The 22853-nt window shown below is 32.5% G+C and overlaps 2 protein-coding genes across 2 annotated transcripts; both read left to right on the plus strand.

Annotated features, from left to right (window-relative positions):
• Positions 1 to 12840: 12840 nt before the first annotated feature.
• On the plus strand, positions 12841 to 13432 carry LOC145566267 (uncharacterized). Its single transcript, XM_081625737.1, has 2 exons — positions 12841 to 12898; positions 12951 to 13432. Exons 1-2 carry the CDS (start codon positions 12841 to 12843, stop codon positions 13430 to 13432), a joined length of 540 nt encoding a protein of 179 aa, XP_081481863.1.
• A 174-nt stretch (positions 13433 to 13606) lies between these two features.
• On the plus strand, positions 13607 to 22304 carry LOC145568548 (protein MIS12 homolog). The gene is made up of 7 exons (XM_081627972.1): positions 13607 to 13761; positions 13848 to 13905; positions 14639 to 14758; positions 19985 to 20080; positions 20206 to 20344; positions 21672 to 21809; positions 21893 to 22304. The coding sequence occupies exons 1-7, from the start codon at positions 13640 to 13642 to the stop codon at positions 21955 to 21957; spliced, it is 738 nt and encodes a 245-aa protein (XP_081484098.1). The 5' UTR covers positions 13607 to 13639; the 3' UTR covers positions 21958 to 22304.
• Positions 22305 to 22853: the final 549 nt, after the last annotated feature.

Here is a 22853-nt window from a genome sequence, read left to right on the forward strand (position 1 = left end):
ATCAATCAATTCATCATTTCCTGAATTTTAATTTGTCCACGTATTATACTTAGCCCTAATATAAAATATTATAATATAAGGAATTTAGTCTAATTTAATTTCTGACAAAAATAAACCATTACATGGGAATTTAAATCTAATTTCTGACTAAAATATACTAATTTTTGACCAAAAACTATTTAAGCCTGACTATCATAATTTAATTCCTGAAAAAAAAACAAATACATGACTAAAATAATATAATTCATAAATCAAACATACCAATTTAAACTTAAAAAAATATACACTAACAAAACAAAATAAAATTAAAGTACGATACTAAATAAATACTAAGTAATGTATAGGCTACAAAGTTCATATATTTGATAATCAATTCAGCAAAATAAAGAAATATATCATAAAATATAATATATTTAGAAATATTAATTATTACATATCATTTTTTTCATATATTTTAATGATATTGATTGAGCTTAAAACTTAAGAGAGAGAGGAAAAAAAAAACCCTAGAATCTTAATCTTCTTCTTGAGATTTTAAACTTGTTTTTTTCTTTTGATCTTCTTTTTCTTCTTTCTGTTCCTTCTTTTGTTGATCTTCCTCTTTCTTTTTTTTGTTTTGTGCTTCTTGGAATTTTTCTTGCGCCCTCTTTCTCTTCCTCAGTTCTTCGATTTCATTCTTTTCCACTTTTTCATAGAGCTTCATCAATCCATCCTTCATTCTATCTCTTATTTCGAATAGATCATTTAATCTCTTCAAAGTTGTCAATAACATTTTCGAGTGGATCTTTTGATGAAGTAGAAGACTGAGAATTGTTTTCCATATTTGAGCAATAAAGAAAAAAAAGTTTATTTTAGGAGAGAGAATATATAAGAACACAAACATGCAAAATGTGTGAGCAAATAATGGTTTTATAGACAAATAAAAAATATTAAAAAAAATACTTTTTAAATATTTTTCTATTTCTTATTCTTACATTTTTGTCATCTTTATCCAAAACTCTAAGTAAATATCTTTATCCAAAACACTAAATAATCACAGCCACTATAAGTAAACTCTAAGACTATTTAATATTTTTATGCCTGATAAACATAGACCAATACCTAATATAAGTTATCTAATATCTAACTAAAAATTGCTAATTTTTTACTTTTAGATTGTTATGCATGACTAAAATACACCAATACCTGAGATGAATTATCTAATATCTGACTAAAGCATGCTAATTCCTGGCTAATAATATCTAATTCCTGATTATAATAATCTTATTTCTGACTTAAAAATATTAAATTCAAAACTAAGTATTCACATCATGAATTGACTATTTAATATTCCTGACCTATATTATGTTAAACCTGGTTAAAAAAAACTACTTAATTCCTAACTAAATATTGTAATGTTTGATTCCTGGCCTATATTATGTTAAACTTAAAAATGTTAAATCCAAAACTCTAACTCTGAGACTGTTTAATTCCTGACTAAAATATTGTTATGCCTGACAAAAATAGATTAATACCTGACATGAGTTATCTAATATCTGACTATAAAATGCTAATATCTGACTTAGATGTTATAATCCCTTACAAAAATACAACACCTGACTTAGATCGTCAAATTCATGACTAAAACTTGCTAATTCCTGATCAATATAATTTAATTCCTGATTATAATAATCATATTTCTGACTTAAAAATGTTAAATCCTGAATAAAATAATCTAATTGTTCTATCATTGTTGCAGGTGTATCCAAATTCAAGACATAGACTGTGTCTATGGCATTTGCAAGAAATTTGTGTCACACTTTGCAACTTTGAAAAACAATCCTGAATTCAAGAATATGTTTCACAAGTGCTTAAGTGGTTGTGATTCACAATCTGAATTTGAAGATTGCTGGAACAAGATGGTTCAAAAGCATGGATCAGAAAAAAAAGAATGGTTTGATAGGTTATTCGGGCTATGGGAAAAATGGTGCACGACATTGAGCAAGGACATTTTCTCTGCTGGAATTCTTTCATCTCAAAGAGTAGAAGTAACAAACAGAGCAATTTCATTTAAGGCAAACGAAACCACTAAACTTTTGGAGTTCTTTCACATATTTGAAGCTGCTGTGAGAAGATGGAGAAGCACTGAAAAGAGTGACAACTTCAGATGTACTACTGAGAAACCAAAAACAACAACAAAAATATTAAAACATGCTGCCGAAGTTTATACTCTAAACTTATACAAGGATTTTAAGTTGGAATTTAACACAAGTCTAGGAGCATATGCAAGAGAAAAGCCCACTTCAATGCAATATGTCAAAATCTTTGATGTTTCTCTTGATGAAGATTATAAGCACACCTATTAAGTCATATATCACAGTCAAAACCATGAGTTTGTGTGTTCTTGTATGTGCTTCACAGAGACCGGATTGTTGTGCTTTCACATCCTCAAGATAATGCAAATGTACAGCATACATGCTATACCAGAGAGATACGTTCTGAAACGTTGGACAAAGCTTGCTAAATCAATGATATGGGATGAGAATGAATCAGGTACGTACATACTTTGTTATTTTAAAATTTATTATTCGTTAATTAAATATAAAATAAAAGTATTATTAATCCTGATTATAAGAACTTATTCCTGAAAAATATAATATTATTCCTGACATAGATAGTCTTTTTCCTGAAACAAATATTGTTACTTCTGATAAAACAATATAATTATGACAAACATAATCTTATACCTGATACAAATATTATTATTTCTGATAAAATAAACTTATTTATTACAAACATAATCTTAACAAATAAACTTATAAATTAATACCATTTTCTGCTTCAGTAGGAAGCCTCTCATTACCATCAGCATTAAGAACTCTAATGTAAAATTTTGAATCATTATCATGATAAATATCCAGTCTTTCTCCATCAACAATATTATTGGATGATATAAAGCTTGTCCATGCATCATCGATAAAACAACCACCACAGGTTCCTGTATTTTGTGGTACGCTTATCACTCTAACCTCCCAAAATCTGCCATTATTCCCATGATAGACTCTAATTGGACAATTTAATTTTAAAAGAAAACCTTTCCAATCTGCAGGAAGTGGCTGAAATTAAAAAAACACACAAAAAACAATGAAAACATAAAATATTTACTAAACCACAAAACATATGTATAATTATAAAGCTTAATTTATTTACCAAACTATGCCGATAAATTGATCTGAACTTAACAGAACATTTTTCCAAATTTGCATAGAAATCAAAGATTGTATAGAAGAAAAAAAATATAACTTAATGCAAAGTTAATGATATGAGACTCAACCTTATATAGAAACAATAGAGGTTGTTAATTTAAGTCTTTTTATAGAATAAACTTGATTTAAACAACCTTTAAATAAAAAACAGTTATGTATGAACAACAATAATTAACATGTAATTTAACAGAAGAAATTATGACTTTAGTCTTTTTTTTTTATGAGTTTTTAATGATGTAATAAATTACTTTTTTCAGATTTGTATGACTTTTTGATGATGCAACTAGGGATGTCAATGGGGCGGGGCGGGGCGGATGTTGGCCTTCCCATCCCCATCCCCACCTATCATTTTCATCCCCATCCCCATCCCCATCCCCGCGGCGGGTCTAATATTCATCCCCATCCCCGCCCCGGCGGGTACAACTCCAAAACCATCCCCGCCCCACCCCCCACTTGGATATCCATCCCCGCCTAATCCCCACCAAATACCCGCCTAATCCCCACCCAAGACCCACCAAATTTCCGTGTCTCAAATACACAATCCTACATAATTAATACGGATTATAATATTAAAAAAAATATTCTTAATATTACACACATTTTTGTTTATAACATAAGTGTAGTACAAAATATTATAATTAATATTTATTTCACGTAATTATTTTTATAAAATAATATAAAAGTATATGTGGGTATGAGGTGGGGATGGGGCGGGTACGAAGTGGGGCGGGTGGGGCGGGTACAACTTAAAATCCACCCCCGCCCCATCACCCATGGCGGGTATCGTTTTCATCCCCATCCCCGCCCCACCACCCACCAAACCAAGACCCATCCCCGCCCCACTGGGGCGGGGATGGGGCGGGTCTCCTACTTGACCCGCCCCACTGACATCCCTAGATGCAACTAAATACTTTGTCAATTTTATTTGACTTTTTCATGACTTTAGTCAAATTTGTGTAAGTTTTTCATAATGCAATATATTAAATTTTCAGATTTTTATAGCTTTTCATGATGCAAGAACACTTATGGCCCATGCAGAAAACAATATTGTTTTTACTGAAAAATTTAATCTTACTTCTGACAAATAATATCTTATTCCTGTTATAAGTATTTTTATTCCTGACAAATAAAATCTTATTCCTGTTAAATATATTTTTATTCCTGACAAAAATCTTATTTCTGTTAGAAAACCTTATGGCTCATACAAAAAACAATACAAGTATTGTTATTCCTGACTAATGTTATGTTATCCCTGACAAATATCATCTTATTCCTTACAAATTTAAAAACTTATTCTTGATGTATTCCTGACAAAGCTTATCTTATTCATTACTATATATATCTTATTCCTGACCAAACTTATCTTATTCATGACTAAACGTAGTAATCTTATTCCTGAATTAATAATCTTATTCCTGATATATATTATTATTACTGATATATATATATATATATATATATATATATATATATATATATATATATTCCTGAGTAATATTATCTTATTCCTGATCAAAATGTAGTAATCTTTTTTTTTTGTTAGGAAATGCAACTACAAATCATTCATTAATAAACACTCCTTGGAGGCAATCAATAACAAAGAATTTTTACAACCTTGTAACAATATAATATGTCAAGGGAACGAAGAAGCAACAAAATTATGTGATGATGCTTTGGAACAAATGTACAACTTTGTAAGAAAAGTGTTCCAAACAAATAAAGAAAAAATTCGTGAGCTTGATAAAGAACAAGAGAGAAGGAATGCTGTAAAAGATCCAAAACGACCAAAAACAAAAGGAAGGCCAAAGAAAAACAAACGAATTAGAGTACATTTCGAAAGAAGAAGAACAACAACTAGAGATCCAAATGAATTTGGTACAAAAACTCCAAATCCACAACTCATTTAATATTGAGGCATTCATCAAATAATTTTTATTCATTAAAAATAATAGTAAAAAATATTATATTTTGTTCAGGTATATTTTGATTTTGATATTTTAAATTTTTAATCAAAATTAAGTTTTGATATTTTTTATTATTCCTGACAAAATTAATCTAATTTCTAAACAAAACAATGCTATTCCTGACTAATATGATTTATTCCCTGATAAAAATCATTTATTTCCTTAAGAAATATACTAACTCCTAACTGTCGTTTGTTTTCCTGATAAAAGTAATCTAAGTTATGACATAAACAACCATGTATACCTAACTGATAATATTAAAGAAAAGAAACTTATATCTGACTAAAAAAAAATATATACAAAAAAAAAGAAAATAAATACATATATAACTGTAAAAACAAAATTTATATGTATCTATACTTAAATATTATCAAACAAAAAAACCTAATATTTGACTACAAAAAGGAAATATATATACAAAATAAAATTATCTAACTATTGTCTATATTTTGCTGGTTGTATTCTTCAATTTGCTTTTGTTTCTGCTGCTCCAACTTGAATATCCTCTCTTTTTCTTTCTTTATAGCAGCTTTTTCCTTCTAATATATAGCCTCAAGCTTCTTCCTTGCAGGCCGAGCTTTGAAAATTTTATCCTTGTTAATAGAAAAGGCAATGCAATCATTCCACAGTTTCTTGCGCAAAAAATTCTCTTCTCTATTCATGAAATCATAAGCAATTCTGCATCTATACACCTTCCGATTTTGCTTCTGCAAATTTATACAACAATACAAATATAATAACAATAAAAATAAGTAGTATAAATCAAAACAAAAAACAAAAGAGAAAAACACTTACAAGTTTTAAATCAACAAGTCCTCCATCTAATCCAGTGTACTTTTGCATACACATTAATGCAAAAAGCCCACAATCATAATTTTCATTGCTTGTCTTCCATGAAAAAGGAGTATGCCAACTCAAATAGAATTTGCCACTGCCAAGGAATGATATACAACTTTCCAAAGCAGCTACATTGTGTCTGAATAATACCTGACTATAAATATATAATAACTGACTATTATAACAGTACAATGAATTATTACTAGACAATAAGAAGCTAATACCTGAACTATAAAGGCTAATATCTTACTATATTTGACTATTACCTGACTATAACAGCTAATAGCTGAATATAAAAATATATTACCTGACTAAAACAAGAAATAAAGTTAAAAACTTACCAACTCTGCTTTAGCTATGTTAATCGATGGAAAACGTTGAACCCACTTATCAATGGCAATATAAACATCTTCAGCATCATGTTTTTATAATTCTAAATCAAGCTCCCTTTTTGTCAACTGATCCTTAAACTTTGCATATTCTTTCTGGATCATTTTCCAAAGAATTCAAAAAATTTTCCTGTTCTTTGATGAACTTGACTTCTTTTTTATACTTATTTCTCTCTGTATAACCTCCTACAAAACAAAAAAAAAAAAAAAAAAAATACATTATGTTACATAAATAAGAATTCCAAAAAATAATAAGCAAAGAAAAAGAAAAAACTTACAGCAACTCCAATATGAAAAACAAATCTTTTGTACTGAAAATTATCTCTGTCAGTTATTTTGCTCTCTTCAATATTCAGCACAAAAGCCCAAGCATCATGAATAGCACTATTAACCCAAACAGAGGGACGCAACGAACAAAACTCCTCTTTAACCAAAATAATATCGCTTTGGAAAATATCTTCACTGGGAAACTGACAGATAACAGTACCAGTATCTTCCACATACAGACTGTTGTTATGAGCCTTAACTCTCTCATCTTCTCTTGCAGGATCTAACTCATACTCCTCGTCATATTGCCTAAAAAAGAGGAAGTCACACATATATCTTTCATGCTTAGTTAAATTTTTCAGATACAGAGGCTTATTTTCCTGCAAATTCCTAGAGACAAGAATTTGTCGATTTTGAATCAGAATCTAATCAATAGGGGGATCTACCCAATCTGAATCACCAGCTGCTTTCAAATTAGCCTGCAATTCCAACTGCTGTTTATCTCTTAAATATTGCCATCTCTCAACCCTTTTTTCAGCATATGTATCAGCAACAATAAAGGTAGTTTCAGCAGGATCATTTGCTCCAGTAGAAATTTTGTCTACATCAATTAACTGAATGTGTGTTTTAAGAGCCTGAGTTCCTAATACCATAAGCTCATCTTGAGACAAATCAGCAGCAGTAGGAGGAGTAGGAGTTTTATCTATTAGAATTATGTAAGAATTAGGAGCAGTAGAAGATTCATTTGGAACAGATTCCTTTGCAACATATTTATTTCTTAATAAATCTAAAACTGCAGTTGTATCTCTAGACTGAGCTTCTACTTCCTGCAAGAAAAAAAATGTATTAATATCAAACAAAGTAATCTAAATCCTGACAATAATAACCTATACTAATATAATATGAATCCTGAATTAAATATTCTAATTCCTGACAAAGGTAATCTAATTGCTGAATGAAAAAATCTTTTCCTGATTAAGAATGTATTACTTTTAAAAAAGTGTTAATTTCTGATCAAAAAGCTATAATTCCTGACTAAAGTTTTCTTATTACTGATAAAAATAATCTAATATCTGACTGAAACAACTTTATTCCTGATTGAAATAATTTACTTCTTGACAAAAATAATTTAATTCCTGCCCAAACTGATCTAATATTTGACTAAAATATTCTTATTCCTGATATATTTAATCTAATTTCTCACTAAACCAATGTTATTGCTTTCAGACATATTTTAATTCCTGACAAACATATTTTAATTGATGACAAAACTTATATAATAAATGACAAAAATAATCTAATTCCGGACAATAATAAACAAACAAATTTCTGATAAAATTAATTTCATTCATGATAAAATAAATCTAATTTCTGACCAAAATACTTTAATTCATGAAACAAAATAACAAAAAAAATTACTTGATGAACCTTATCAATAGATAAATGATGTTCTTCTGTAACTTTAGTCTGAATTACATCATCAGATTTAGTAAAAACCTGAAAACATATGTATAACAGAAATAAAAAATATATACATTTATTTATATAAAATATCAAAGTTAAATGCAAAAATTATTTTAATAAATTATTCAAGTAAAATACACATATTAGACCTTAGATGTGCTGTCATCATCCTTGTCATTTTTACTTTCTTTTTCATTAGTTACTGGAACTTTTTCTTCAGTAACTTCTGCATTTTCTTCTTGGGATGGTTGAGGAGAAGGAGGAGTAGGAGTAATTAATTGAAACTTTGGCATAGAATCAGTTCCCTTGGAAAAACTCCTACCTTCTTGCACAACCCTAGCCTGATTATTATTCAAACCAGCAGGATAAAATTCATTGAGTCCCTTGGCTTTCCTTGGTGTTCTTGGAGGTGATGTTGAAGTTTCTAATGATCCTGTGACCACCTCACTCAGAACCAACCACGGTTGTAGAACTAAGAACACCCTCCCCACCAACTAAACTAACCACATTTCCTGATGGTGATGTGTCAGGTTCATAATATATAGCAGCAGATTCTACACCAACTGAAACAACAACATCAGGGTGAACAGTCAATACGTTGCCTTCATCTGTATTATCCTTTGGTATCTCTTTAGGCATAACAGTTTTAGGTATATCAGTTTCTTATTCTACATTGAATTGTTTTTCTGGATTTGCATCCTCTAAATTATCACTTTCATGTATATCTTGACTTTGGTCTTTTTCCAAATCAAGATCAGCATTAACATTATTCACCTATATAATCAACATTAATATCAGACACAAATCTTAAATTAATTTCATATATAAAATAATAATAAAGGTAATTAAACTTACAATTTCATCAGGTTTAAGCTTAAGATCAAAATTATCCAAATCAACGGCTAACTTTTTGCTCTGCATAGCAGCTAACACTATTTTATCAATTTTTGCTAAGAACTGAGGATTGGAATATACATCATCTTCTCCTTGAGATTGAGACTCTTGTGAAGTTTTTATTGCTTCATCCTTCAAATCAATAGCAAAGTGAATTTGGTTATCTGATACGATCTTCAAGTCACGACCAAATTTCATCATTTTCTTCTTCACAGACTAATAAAAAATAGAATAAAGAGTTATTGAGTAAAATATAATAAAATATACTATCTTCAAGTGAATTGCAACATTCTAATTCCTGATAAAAGTAATATAATTTCTGACTAAAACAATGTTATTCCTGAATGAGATAACTTATTTCTTGACCAAAATTATTACATTCCTGACTAACATTTTGTTATTCCTGATAAAAGTAATCTAATTTCTGACTGAAACAATGTTATTCCTAATTGAGATATAACTTATTTCCTGACTAAAATAATTTCATTCCTGGCCAAAATTCTCACATTCCTAACTAACATTATCTTATTCCTGACAAAAGTAATCTAATTTCTGACTGACAATATTAATGCTGATTAAGATAATTTATTTCCTGATATTAAATTTCTTACTACTGATAAAACTAAACTAATTTCTGACTGCAATTAATCCTCATTCATATTATTTTAATTACTTAATTCCTGAAAAAAAGTAAGTACATAACAGCAGGTTATACAGTATGAATACTTGAATCATAAACTTTACAAAATTAATAATAAGATGAGATTTTAAACTTACATCAATATCCATATTATCAATCTCAATATCAGTGGGATACTCTTTAGGAATCCTGTACATTACATATCTAGCTTTCTCATCTTCAGCTTTCAAATCAATGCTAGCAAATGGTACACCCTAACCTTCTTTCTTTTCACCAAAATCTTCATCATCAGTATCTTCAAGTTTAAACTCAATGCTATCCAACTGAAAAGATTTTAGAAGATCCTGTTCACTTTTCCCAGCATACTGTAATGGTAATGTCTGAGGATACAGTTTCACAGTACCATAATCGATATTTTCAGCAACGGCTTTAATCCTCTCATTCAGACTTTCACAAGACCAATTCATTACAAATGGCTTCCTATCTAAAGTGGTCCCAAACTCAAACTTTTGCAAAAAAGCAATTACAAAGGCAACCAGACAGCCATTTACTTGTTTTGATTTAGTTTTCACTTCCTCTCCTGCCTTCTTCTTCAAAATAAAAGCCTGAAAGTCTGCTATTGAATCACATAACCAATCCATCACATAACCAATCCATCACATAACCAGCCCAGTTGTAAGTCTTTATGAAACGTACATCTTCCAAAGACTTGATGATGTTAAAATTGGGGGACTTATCACCAATTGGAGCCAAAAAATTAGATACAACAAACATAACAAAGAGTCTCTTGAATTCATAACCTCCCTCTCTATATTTCTCAAACAATGTTTGATAAGTAACAAAATTGACATATGTCTTCTTCTTCTTACTTTGGACTGCTCTTTCAGATTTCTTCTTCTTACTTTGAACATCTTTTTCAGATTCATCTCCAGTTTTCCTCTTCTTCTTCTTATTAGTTTCAGATTCATCTCCTTTTTCCGATTCATCTTCTATATCTAAACACAAAAACTTCCTCCACTCTAACTTCAAACTGTCATCAGGATTAAATCCTTTCTTGTTTTTAGAAATCTCTTTCACAGCTAGATCGGTATAAGGAATAACCAAAACATCAGCAATATCGGAACTATCAATATGAATGGCATGTTCCTTTTTACCAACAATCAGATTTCTTGCCTTGGGATTATAATGAGTTACTATATAACCGTACAACTGATGGCTAATATTATCCTTCAAATTCTTATGAAGCAATCCACCAAAACCAATGTCTATTACATCCTTCTTTTGCTTATCAATTAAATCTTCCAGAATTTGACAAAGATGATTAGGACCGGATTTATTACCAAGCTCTAAGTCTGAAATATCATCTTCAGTAAGAGAATTGAAAAATTGAAAAGTAAAAAATCACATTAAAATTAAAAGCTAAATAAAACATTCTATTTCATGATAATAATTATGTTACTCCTGATAATAGTAATCTTATTTCTGAGCATAAATATCTTTTTCCTGATAAAAATAAATTCATTTCTGACCAAAATACTCTTATTCCTGATGAAAAATTGTTATTCCTAACTAAAGTAATGTGATCACATATATCTTATTACTGATAAAAGTAATCTTATTTTGGATTGAAGCAATATTATTCCTTATTGATGTAATTTAAATACTGACAAAAAGAAATTAATTTCTGACCAAAAAAACCTAAATCCTGACAAACATATACTATTATCAAAATAAAATAATCTAATTCAAGACAACCTAATTTGCATATATATGATTTATCACAGTATAATAAGCTAATTTCTGATAGGAAAAATATAATTCCTGACAAAGTAATTGTGAATCCTGACAAAAAGTATATATTATCAAATTACAATATAATTACAATAAGATAATTGTACACAAGAATATTCTACTTAAAAACCAGATATAGTATGTTTCCCAAGAAAAAAGATTCTAATATAAAAAAAAACAAGTACAAAACCCGCTATGTCTTTTTGTGAATTAAATAGAATAGAATTTCACACCTAACAGGTCGACTTCGTTTAGAACCAGGTTTAGGACCACGCTTCTTCATTGGAGGTTTTGAATCGTCCCTACAGAACGAAATAATAACTTATAAAAATCGATTTTTAAAAAAACAATATAACCTAAAAATAACTGAAATATAATAAACCTTTCAGCCATTGCAACTGTCTTCTCCTGTTTTTGTGCTTGTTTACTTCGTTTAAGATAAACTTTTAAGGGAGAAGAATCCTTAATCGACGGAATGTCAGCCATTAATGGAGTCGAGAATGACGAAAGTTAGGGTTTATATAAAAGAACTAAAAATTAAATACATGCAAATAAAATTAAAGCTGGAAAATGAAGTAGTGATGCGAACTATTCGGAAAAATGAAGTTAAGTTGATAGTAATGGAGTGTAACTGATGAAAATGGAGTGAAAATGCAGAAAACGTGGGTAAGAAGAAGAAGGAGAAAGGCGGAACGTTAGGTTTGATTTTGATTTTTTTTTTTTAAAAAAATCATGAACATTTAAACTTCGGGCCGCACGAGGGCTGTACTTTAAGTAAACGGGCCGATTAATAAAACGGACTCACATGAGTCCGTTCTACACAATATTTTTCGAAGTTTTTTTTTTTATTTTAAATTTACTATATTGCAAAGCTAGCCCACAATAGGGGTTGATTTACAATGATTTGTCAATCAACATGATTTAAGTGGGGTGATCTCGCTTTAATCTACTATCTAGTTCTATTACAACAACATTTAATTTGGAACGTAAGAAGTATAAAGTATAATTTAAAACGAAGGAAGTTTAATCTACTCATTCATTGGCTACTCATTGATGCAAGGTAGCATTGGAGTTAGAGGTATCCTTTACAAAAGAAAAATTATTCCTTTTAGCAATTGTAGCCTTTGTACTTTAAATTCAGAGACAATTGAACACCTATTTCTCGGTTGTGAAAAAAACTAAAGATATTTGGGAACATCCTTTAACAAAGAGTTGGTTAGCAGTTTTCTTACACAAGGAGGCTTACTACCCACGCTAAACAACCTTAGAAAGAACAACTCCACTCTTAAAAAAACTTATCTTCTTATTATGGAGCATATGGAAAGAATGAAATTCTATAATTTTCCGAAATGAAACATCAGATATCCCTCGAACTTTCCACAGAGCGCAGTTTGCGTTCAATGAGTGGCAATATCGTACTCTCACATATAACTTTTTAAGCTCGGGATCACCTGTGCAGAGATCCCAAACCCATACCCACCACCAACCCATCCATTCCATTCCGCGCTAGCAGGTGTCATCATTAGAGACAACACTGGTTCCCTTATCGCAGCTCGCACTTTCAACCTCGGCAACACCATTGTTTTTGTTGCAGAAGCTACAACTCTCCAAAAAGGGATCCTTCTCGCTCTTCAACACGGGATTCAACATTTAGTCATTGAAGGGGATAATCTCCTAGTAATCAACGCAATCAAGGGAGTTTGGTCCGTTCTATGGCAAATCGATCACATCATCACCGACATCCTCATTCTTCTTCAAAGGTTTCAACAGTGGGATATTCATCATGTTTACAGAGAAGCAAACAAAGCAGCAGATTGGATCGCGAATGTACGTCATCTTGTTAATGATAACATGGACATTACTCTTTGTACTTTCTCATCTTTGTACCCTATTATCTCTTCTGATGTATTAGGAATACCCCTTGTGAGGAGGAGTTCCTAATGTTTTTCTTTTTTCTTACACTTAAAAAGAAAAAAATAAATAAATTCATTGGCACTATAATTTAAAACGAAGGAAGTATAAAGTATAAAGTTTAATTTGTTATTGTAATGACATTGGCGGGAAAAACATGAATATGCGAAGTCCAAACTCCAAACTCCATAACCATAACAAATTAACAACTCATTCATTCAAATACAGGTAGTATCAATGGAAGGTAGCGAAAGCGAGGCGATTTTCGAGTCATTCAACCTTAAACCTCAGCTCTTCATCAACGAATCCCTAAATATTGTCGATGAATTAGTTGATGGCGCTTTTCATCACTTTCATTTGTACTTCTTTCTCTCTCCTCCTAACCCTAATTTCGACGCAATTTTTCTATATTTCTCACTTTTTAAATCGTTTTGTTTTTTTTCAGGGAAGCATCGAAATTATTGAAGACTGACGGCACTGACAGATCTGAAGATCTTCAAAAGGTACTCTCAATTTGAACTGTTTCCCCACTAATTTTGTCTCTTTTTCTGAATTTTTTTTTATACATTTATGCATAAATTTATGGCAATTTTTACAGTAATTCAGTATTCTGGAACATATAGTGTGTTTGGGAGTTAGTTGTGAAAGTAATTTGTAACTGTATATGGGGATTTTTAGTTTTATTTTTGTGATGGGAGAATTTAGGTTTTGGGTTATGGTACTTGGGGTAAACAATTCGAGTTTCGATGATGTGGATGGATGGATTGTGTGAAGATTGAGCAATTAGATGTGAATTGGGTTGGATATGGACAATGCTGAATCGGGTTCGATTATCTGACCTGATTACCTCCTTGTTTTGTGGCTCTGAATATGGTGGGACACATTGGGTACCGAGGGATGACGTTATGAATTCTTATCCTTTGGAAAATAATTCTGAAAACAATTCTGGGATTTTCACTAGTATGCTGAAATTAAACTTTTCTTGGGTAACTTTGTGGACTACAAAGTAATTTATAGGGTAGCTTAGGAAATGAGATGAGTTATCATCCATTCTTAATGTCGTATTTGCTCAATTTTGCCTCTCATAGTAATTGCTGACTTGCTGAGACCATGATGGATGGAACCGAAGGTTGTCTTGAAGGGTTTCTTTGCTGACTCTTTGCTTCTCGTGTATTTCATGTGTATTTTTCATCATGGGTTGCAATTTTGTTTATTTTTATTTCTTTGAAATCATAGGGTATTGATTATATTCAAAATACAATTCAAGCATCTTTGGACAAGAGGCTAGTTATGTGGGAGCAATACTGCCTTCGCCATTGTTTTACTGTTCCTACTGGGTTTTCATTACCTTCTGGGGTAGGTTTCTTGCTCAGAATTCTTTTATTGATGTTTTTAGTTTTCTATACAGTTTTATGGATTCCTCCCTCTTTTCATGTTTGATGCTAAAAGTATGTATTTGTTGTGATTTAGTTTTATAGTTGATATTGCCAATTACTATCTTTCTTGTGTGACATGAATAATTATCAAACCACTATCGTTTTTTGGAGAACCAATGCATTAGCAAATCGTGTTATCTACTCCCTTTCACTTGCCAATAACCTTTAAATTGTGAAATGAAATGCTTTTTAAGTAAGCACATATTACATAGAGTGAAGAAGAGATACAACATGTGACGAGGAAAGAGATACAAAGACACCACTTAGGCACTTACCCCCCAAAAAATAAAATAAAATATAATAAAATCGTATTTCAAAAATTAAAACAGAAAAAACAAGAAATTGTTAATGAAATTGCAAACTGAGCAAGTTTTGATTATAACAGTACCACTTACACACTTTGTAGTCTGTACCACTAATTATTTCACCTTTTCTTATTTCTTGTATTGTATCTTCCTCTTAGAAAATAAATCATTTGCATAACTGTCTAGGATAAGGGCATAAGAGACTGTGTTTCTAATACTGTACCAATGTAAATTCATTGAAGGCTCTTATCTTGTTTGAAGTATGCACATAATGTGATGATGGTGTTTTTCTTACATTGCCTTATCATTTGAATATAAGCATATGTATTATATTACAAGATTTTTAGAGTATAGACACACATCTAGACCAACCTAGGATGAACTTTTGTGTTGTGACTGAAATTCTTTTGGTGCATCTTGGCACGTGGTGCTAATGTAGTAGTGTGAGATCTGTATTCTGTAGTCTCGAAAGGTCAAACTTCAAAGCATCACTGTTATAGATTAACTCTGGCAACCGGTAATGATGACACTAATTATACTAATTTATAGAAGGAAGCTTGATAATTGATTAATAATGTTAGAGAGGGATTACAAGGACAATAGCTTTAGGCTATTACTCTACCTAGTAGCTTGAGGCTACAAATCTCATCAATGTGTTTTCACTCAATTTTCTGGATACTCTTCAAGTTTTACATACTACATTACTTATACTAAGATAGCTAATGGTCAAGGCTGACCTTAAGGGAGTACATGTGACTAATTAGCTAAAATAGAAAAACCATAAGCAAACATTGTTGAAGGCTTGAAGCTGGTTGCTTTCTTTCCTTACTTCCTTCTTAATTGACTTTGTCTTCTTGCATAGAAATGCTCCTTGGTTGCTAATCTTGCTGTTGACCTTTCTCAAGATGTTGTTGACCCATGTGCCTCCCTTTTCTACGCCTAGAATACACCAACAAAGGTGTTTGACCTGATTGCCTTGGAACCCAGTCCATAACAATCACCCTAGAAGCAATTGCCTTATCCTCCTGTTAGCATCCTGTGAGGCAAAAACCATCATCCCAAACACTAAGGTTTCTATGTTTTTGCTCTATTAGGTTAGCCTTTTTTCACATCCTATATGCCCCCTTGCACAATTTTTGTAATTATAGAGTTGTGCAGATCTAAATGCATTTACTTTATTCCTTGGCATTCTGAAAGTGTACAAATTGGACTGAAGTTGAGGTGAAGATTTAGGAATAACAAGGGCTTACTCATGTGAATAACTTTGGTTTTACGAGCCATTTTGAATTGGTTGCTTCTTATGGTTTAGGAAGTTTCAATCATATTAGGAAGTTGAGTCATACTTTTTCTCTAAATGCGCCGAGGTTGAGAAATGTAGGGTCTCTTTAATTGTTTAGGTAGTATTGAAGACTATAGATAACTTTATTTTGATTGCAGGACGTAATAAATCATGTCTACCTGCGGGACACAATTGTGCTTATACACCACTTATTCATTATTAATATTATTAAGGCCACTATAGTTGGAGATAGTGTATAAAAAGGCTTGTCTCTGAGGTGCAAGGTAACCTGGGTTATGTGCCTTTTTTTGTTCAAGCAAGGCTTTTTTGATGAGGCACACTGAATCGTACATTAGTTTCCAGATTTTGCTCCTCTCTTCAATTAGACGGCATGGCGCATATTAAATACAGGGACATCCTATACATTTGTTGGAGGGTGCTCGATAGTCAGTAGTAGGGTAAGGTCAAAAGCTGTTAAAAGGAGATACTTCTGTCATACAACAATAAAATTGCTTGTGATGTGGGTGGGTGTTGTGGAGCTTTTTTTTTGGCGTACTTGAGTAGAATGAAACATGATGGAATTCAGATAACACTAGGACAAATTCTTATAACACTAATGAATTTTATTAAAATTTGGGTAGATAATGGGACTACTCCTTGTATTATGGTCATTCTCATACAGGGACCATCTGGTTGTTGTGTCAAAAATTGAAGTTATGGTAGATGTGCTGGTAGTCTGACCAACATATCCTTTGTTTTATTAGGAATCTTTTCTATTAATGCCTTATTGTCTTACCCTACTTTATGTATATGACGAGTTAAACAAAAGGAACCATTGTGTATTCTGTCCAACCCCCTTGACTTTTGAGTGAGCACTATAGCAAAATTTTGTTGTTTGATTGTACTTTGTAAATAGTGCTCCAGTACTACCCTTTAGTTTATGCTATGTACTTTAGCTGTTTGGATGACTTTTTAATTCATGTCATGAACAAGGAAACAACATAATTTATTCAAATTTAAAGGATCTTTGAGGATGAGGCATGGCTGGATCATTTTGGGGGTGTGGTTACTTTTAGTCTTAGCTTCTCTCTTTTTGATCCTCAACTAGTTTTCTTAGCTCACGTTGTAGTCTTAAGCAACTTCCTATGCTTCCTATGTTATGCATCGGGATTTTCTAAACATAAATTCTTCTAGGTTTAGGGTATGGATAGAGTTGTATAAGTGGTGAATTATTCAATGGCTGGCCATATTTGATCGAAGTTCCTATCCAAGAAATTGGGTGATATCATGATTATTCTTCTTTATTCGACAAGTCTTTTCGTTTACGCTATCAATTTATCATTAGCAGGGTGTTAAGATATAAAATAAGAAAGGGAAGGGAGGGAAAGAGAGGGGAGAGGAAGGAGGAAGAAACTTAATTCCATTGTTTGGATAATGGAGAAGAGGAGAGATGGGGAGGGGAATCTAGTAACAATACTTGAATTTGGTGCAACCAATTACGAAGAATAGGACATAGAAGCAAAGAAAATGAGGGTAGGAGGAGAGAGAAAGTAAAGAGTGGTGGACAAAGAAGTAGGGGGAAGGATGTGAGAGAAAGTAATGAGAGTGGGACAAAGAAGCAAAGGAAAGAGCAAAGAGGGGAGGTAGAAGCCGGAGAACATATGTGACTGGATTGTTACCATTTTCCAATTCTTTTCAATTTTTAAGATACTAATTTCTTAAATATTTAAGGAAACGATATCTTTCCATTCCCCTCCCCTCCTTTTCCCTCACCCTCATAAAGAACTAAGCAAACAATCGGAAATCCCTCCCTCATTTCCTCTTCTCTTCTCTCCAATTCCTTCAATCCAAACGCATTATAAGGGTGATATAGACAAGCTTTAAGTTTTTAAAACTATATTTAAGGACTATTAATTTTGGACAATCCACAGTCCAACATAAGATGTGGCTTATTATTAAGAATGGAGGGAGTACTACTTAAAATAAGATTCATCGTTTGCTTAAAAGGGAAATTGGATGAGATTTTGGACTTGTTAAGTTGTTATAGCTAGCGTATTTTAGCCAAAGCTTTGTTATGAACTAACCTTCACAAATGGCTTTATATTGACCTCAATAGGAATCAGTAGGTTGTGACATACTAGGAAAGGTTACCTTTGGGAACAACAATCTACCCTTGACAATGTAGGGTTCAAGGCTTCAAGCACATTAGTACTATATACAGGTTCAAGCTTTTAGTAGAAACAGTAGTGAATTGTGATTATCCTAACAAAATACCGAAGGTTAAGAAAAATGTAATGATAAAAGGTATTGACGTTCTATTTTTTTCTTCTTTTTGATGGTTAGCAGTAGGATTTAGTGCATGTTAACTCAATGCTTTTTGGTTGAAATAAGGAGAATTCACAGTTCTTGCATAATGCTTACATAATTGTCAGTGGTCTCAACAAGATGATTTTCTTTGGGATAAGGTGATTTTCCTAGCTCTGCTTTTGGGCTTGAGCTTCGCTTAGGGAATTTGAGGATGTTTCTGTTTTTGAGAAATATGATGACACTTGGGAACTTTGTCATAAATGAATGTTAAAGTTTTCTGGTGGTTGCTTACCCATTTTAAGTTGCACTTCATTGTGAGTTGCTGGTGTATTTATACCATAGAAAAAGAGGGTATCCATTTTCCTAAGGAATGGGACCTCAGTGAACTACTGTCTTAGCTTTGTTGACAGCTATCTCTTACACTGAATGATGGTTACCCTTTCCAGTGGTGTGGATGTTGTACAAATTGTGTATTGGGTATCTGATGTCATCTGATGGCTTTTATTGAGAACCCAAGACCTGAGCGCATCCAGTCCCTTAATGTCTGAAGTTGCTAATTTCTTTTCGTCTTTCACTATGGATATAGGCAGTAAGTCCGTGTTAGTCATAAAATGACTGAAGCTATCAACTTGACTACTATGATTATGAACCAGAGGCTAGCTATTAAGCTCAAAGTGAGTTTGCAGTTGGAGCATTAAAACGTTAAATGGTCTAAGTTGGACACAATTCTTTTTTTACTGTTGTCCACTAGGAGTGACATTGGAATGTCTGATAGTGGAGTTCAATTGATGACTTCTTGTTGGAATGGGTGTTTAGGCACTACGCTATTATTTTGTGATCTTCTCTACAATGAAAATAGTCGCATAATGCCATTAATTCATGTATTTTGATGCCTAGATGCAATAATGCCAATCAATTGGAGTTATAGTTTTCGCACTGCTTCAGCCAATAGCTCACCATTTTTGCAATAAAGCTTTGTAGGATGATGCCTATACCATTCAGTGAAGAACTGTTTTTTTATAATATGATGTGTGCTACTAAAATTGCTGTATCTTTGCAGTTTGCACACTACTTTCTCAGAGTCATAGTTAAACAATGATATTGATCAATTATTTATGGATGCTATCAAATAGTGTGGTTGATTCTAGCAAGTTAGCTACCGTGGTGTGGCAGATCTTGGAAGTCTTTAGTCCAATTTCTACTGCTTTTGATGTGATTGTCTTCCTCTGGAATGTTTACTGATATTCCTTTTCAGGATGAAGCATCTGGTGATGATCTAATGGACCAAGATGATCCTATTGATGAGCAGGTAGAAGCACAACTTGATAATTTAAGGAATAAGCTTGCAGAGGTAAGTAAATGCTCTCCAAATTGTTATACAGGAAAGCCTTTCATGGCCTGATATTTGTATATCTACTCTGTATGCATTGATGTACTAGTCTCATGTTTTTTTTTTTATTTCATACGTGATCCAAGGCTGGAAAAGAGTGCTCTGAGTTGAAACAAGAATTACGAGAATTGGAAAGAAAATCTACCATGAGCAACCAGTATATCTCATCTGTGAATGAAGCATTACAGCTGTATGAGAAAAGTTCTGCACATGACATGTTCCAAGGTAATAACCAAGTGTCTCTAGCTTCCAGGTCATTATGCATGTATTGATTATCTTGATATGAAGATGGACTCCTTTTCCTCTGTTTGACTGGAAATGTGGAGGTTGTAGTTCTGCTGTGTTCAGATGGTGATGTGCAATAAAATTGTTAGGTGGCTACAAATTGGTTATTTTGTTAGGCTGGACTTAAATGTTGATCTCTTGATAGTTGAGGAGGGGCAAGGGTGGGATTTGCTCTACAAAGCAATAGAATCAGAGTTTTTTCAACAGAGAAAAAAAAAAAAGAGGGGGGGGGGGGGGGTGGGGGTGGGGGTGTTGACAGGTGAAACAAGATATTCTATGGTTTTCAGACAACCTGCTCCTGGCTGCTGTTACAATGGCAAGAGCATCTTTTTTAGCTAGAAATAAGAACATATTGAAACTAATTAGTTTGTATCAGAGAAAAGGTATTTTTTTTTATGAAAGTACAAGATAGAAAGCCAATTCATGTTGGACAATTGAAATTAAATATAGGAAAAAAATTTAAACAGACCATTCGATCCCATGGCACCGTCCCATTAGTCTTATTACAAAAGATACGGTCATTATGCTTGAAGCAAAGCACTTTTCATGGTTTGTCCTAGGAAAATCAGTAAGGAGTACATTCTATTTGTATATGACGACCCACAAAGAACTAGAACCTGTCCACTTTTCCAGATGCTTGTAGCTTGTAAGTTTTCAGAACTAAAACTTGGTCTGTCTTGATAATATTTTCCAGTGTTTATCGTGACCTATTGATGCGTCAATACTCTTATTGACTATAATTGTTAAACTTTTGCTATGGGAGTGGTCTTCTAGTGGTGACTTGTGACTTTGTGAGCCTTCTGATTCCGGACTGCTGTAATATATTGCTGAATATTGAGACAGATTTTTAAAAGATTGGTTTTAGTTGGCCTGACATAATAGCCATGTCGGTCTTCAGTTTCTACTAGAGGTCATTAATGAACTTTGGAGGCATCTAGCATCTTGTTGAGACTGTTAAATTTTCCATGTTCTTTAGTAACACTCCAATTTCTTTTAGGGCATTGATTGGTATTGAGGTTTTGCTTTTGTGGGTAACTAGCCTTTTGTATATTCTTGTTGAGGGACCTCCTTGATGACGCCTTTATTAACCTAGCTCAGACAACATTTTGTGTTCTATTAGAACTCCAAAACTCTGTATGTGGTCTGTCTCATGTCTATAAATGCTCTACAACTAAAGGCTAAGACAATGAAACCTGAACACTGCTCTTTCTCCATGTCTCTCTTGCCAAGTAGGATGGATTATAAGAGAATAATCGCTTTTTTGCAGATATGATGAACGTTGCATCTGAACTCCGTCACAAAATGGAGCAGCTAAAGAGCAAAGAGATGAAAGAGATTGAGCGCAGTAGGAGGGAGAGGGCAAATGATGCAAATGGAGATATTCCCGAACTCAGATACAGCAAGGGTACATTTACTTTACTTTTATAAATGAGGAATTGCGATTTTTCAGTTCTATGTTCATATTGCCAAAATTCATCTCTATTGCAGGTCTTTCCAAGTTGGGGTTGGATGATCTTCAGGAGTTCATGACCAAGATGAACTCAATGACGTAGGCTCTTTTTTGTTGTTCTCTATGCCCCCTTTACCCCCTCCTCTTACTCTGAAATTACCTGGTGAAGTGAAGTTTTAAATTTGTAATTTCTGTACATATGTGAAGATTAAGTCGTAGTAGCAGTTGTTTACCCTTGTTAGAATTAATACATCACAAACTTAATGGTGTACATTACTAGACAAGGGATGAGATCCAGAATTCTAATAGAGATTATAGCTTAGTTATTGTATTTGTATAACCTAATCTGCAGTATGAGAACTTAGATGACGACAAATTTCGTGCAACTAATGTGCTTTCTTGGTTCTGATCGTCTGTTTTTGGAATCTTAGAAACATCTTTAGCTGATCATGGGAAGTTTTTGCAGTAGTTAAATTGCACAGGTTGCATTACACAATGCACGTATATATTGCCTATGATAGTATGCGTGTGACTGTTATTTGATAAGCCATGCCCTCTGGTCTTATAAGTTGGAATAGGCCTTAAAACACAGGGTCTAATGCTAGTTCCTTACGTAGTAATTCCCACCTGACACGATGTTAATCACAGTACTTTAGTTATAGAATTTTATTGTAGATTCGGTCTGCAGGATTATCAATGTACAAGAAGATTTTTTTATAATCTCACATGAAGCTTCTTGAAGAAGACGTGATGAAAACTACTTACTAATGACTCGACCAGGACTCTAATTTCTTTTTGCAGCAACAAGCAGCTTCACTAAGCTGAATTCCTTGGCATCAAAATCACTGGATAAACCGAGAAAAGATGAGTTTCTCGGTTCAAATTAACATCACGTTGGTATTAATAGCATCATATCACAGCAACACAGCATGCAATTCAATATGCAGCCCCTTCAACTACTCCCGTATTAGCTAATAATGAAAACATCTGATTATAATT

Source organism: Chenopodium album, chromosome 11 (assembly GCF_948465745.1).
Source record: "Chenopodium album chromosome 11, dcCheAlbu1.1, whole genome shotgun sequence".
NCBI classification, from domain to species: Eukaryota; Viridiplantae; Streptophyta; class Magnoliopsida; order Caryophyllales; family Amaranthaceae; genus Chenopodium; species Chenopodium album.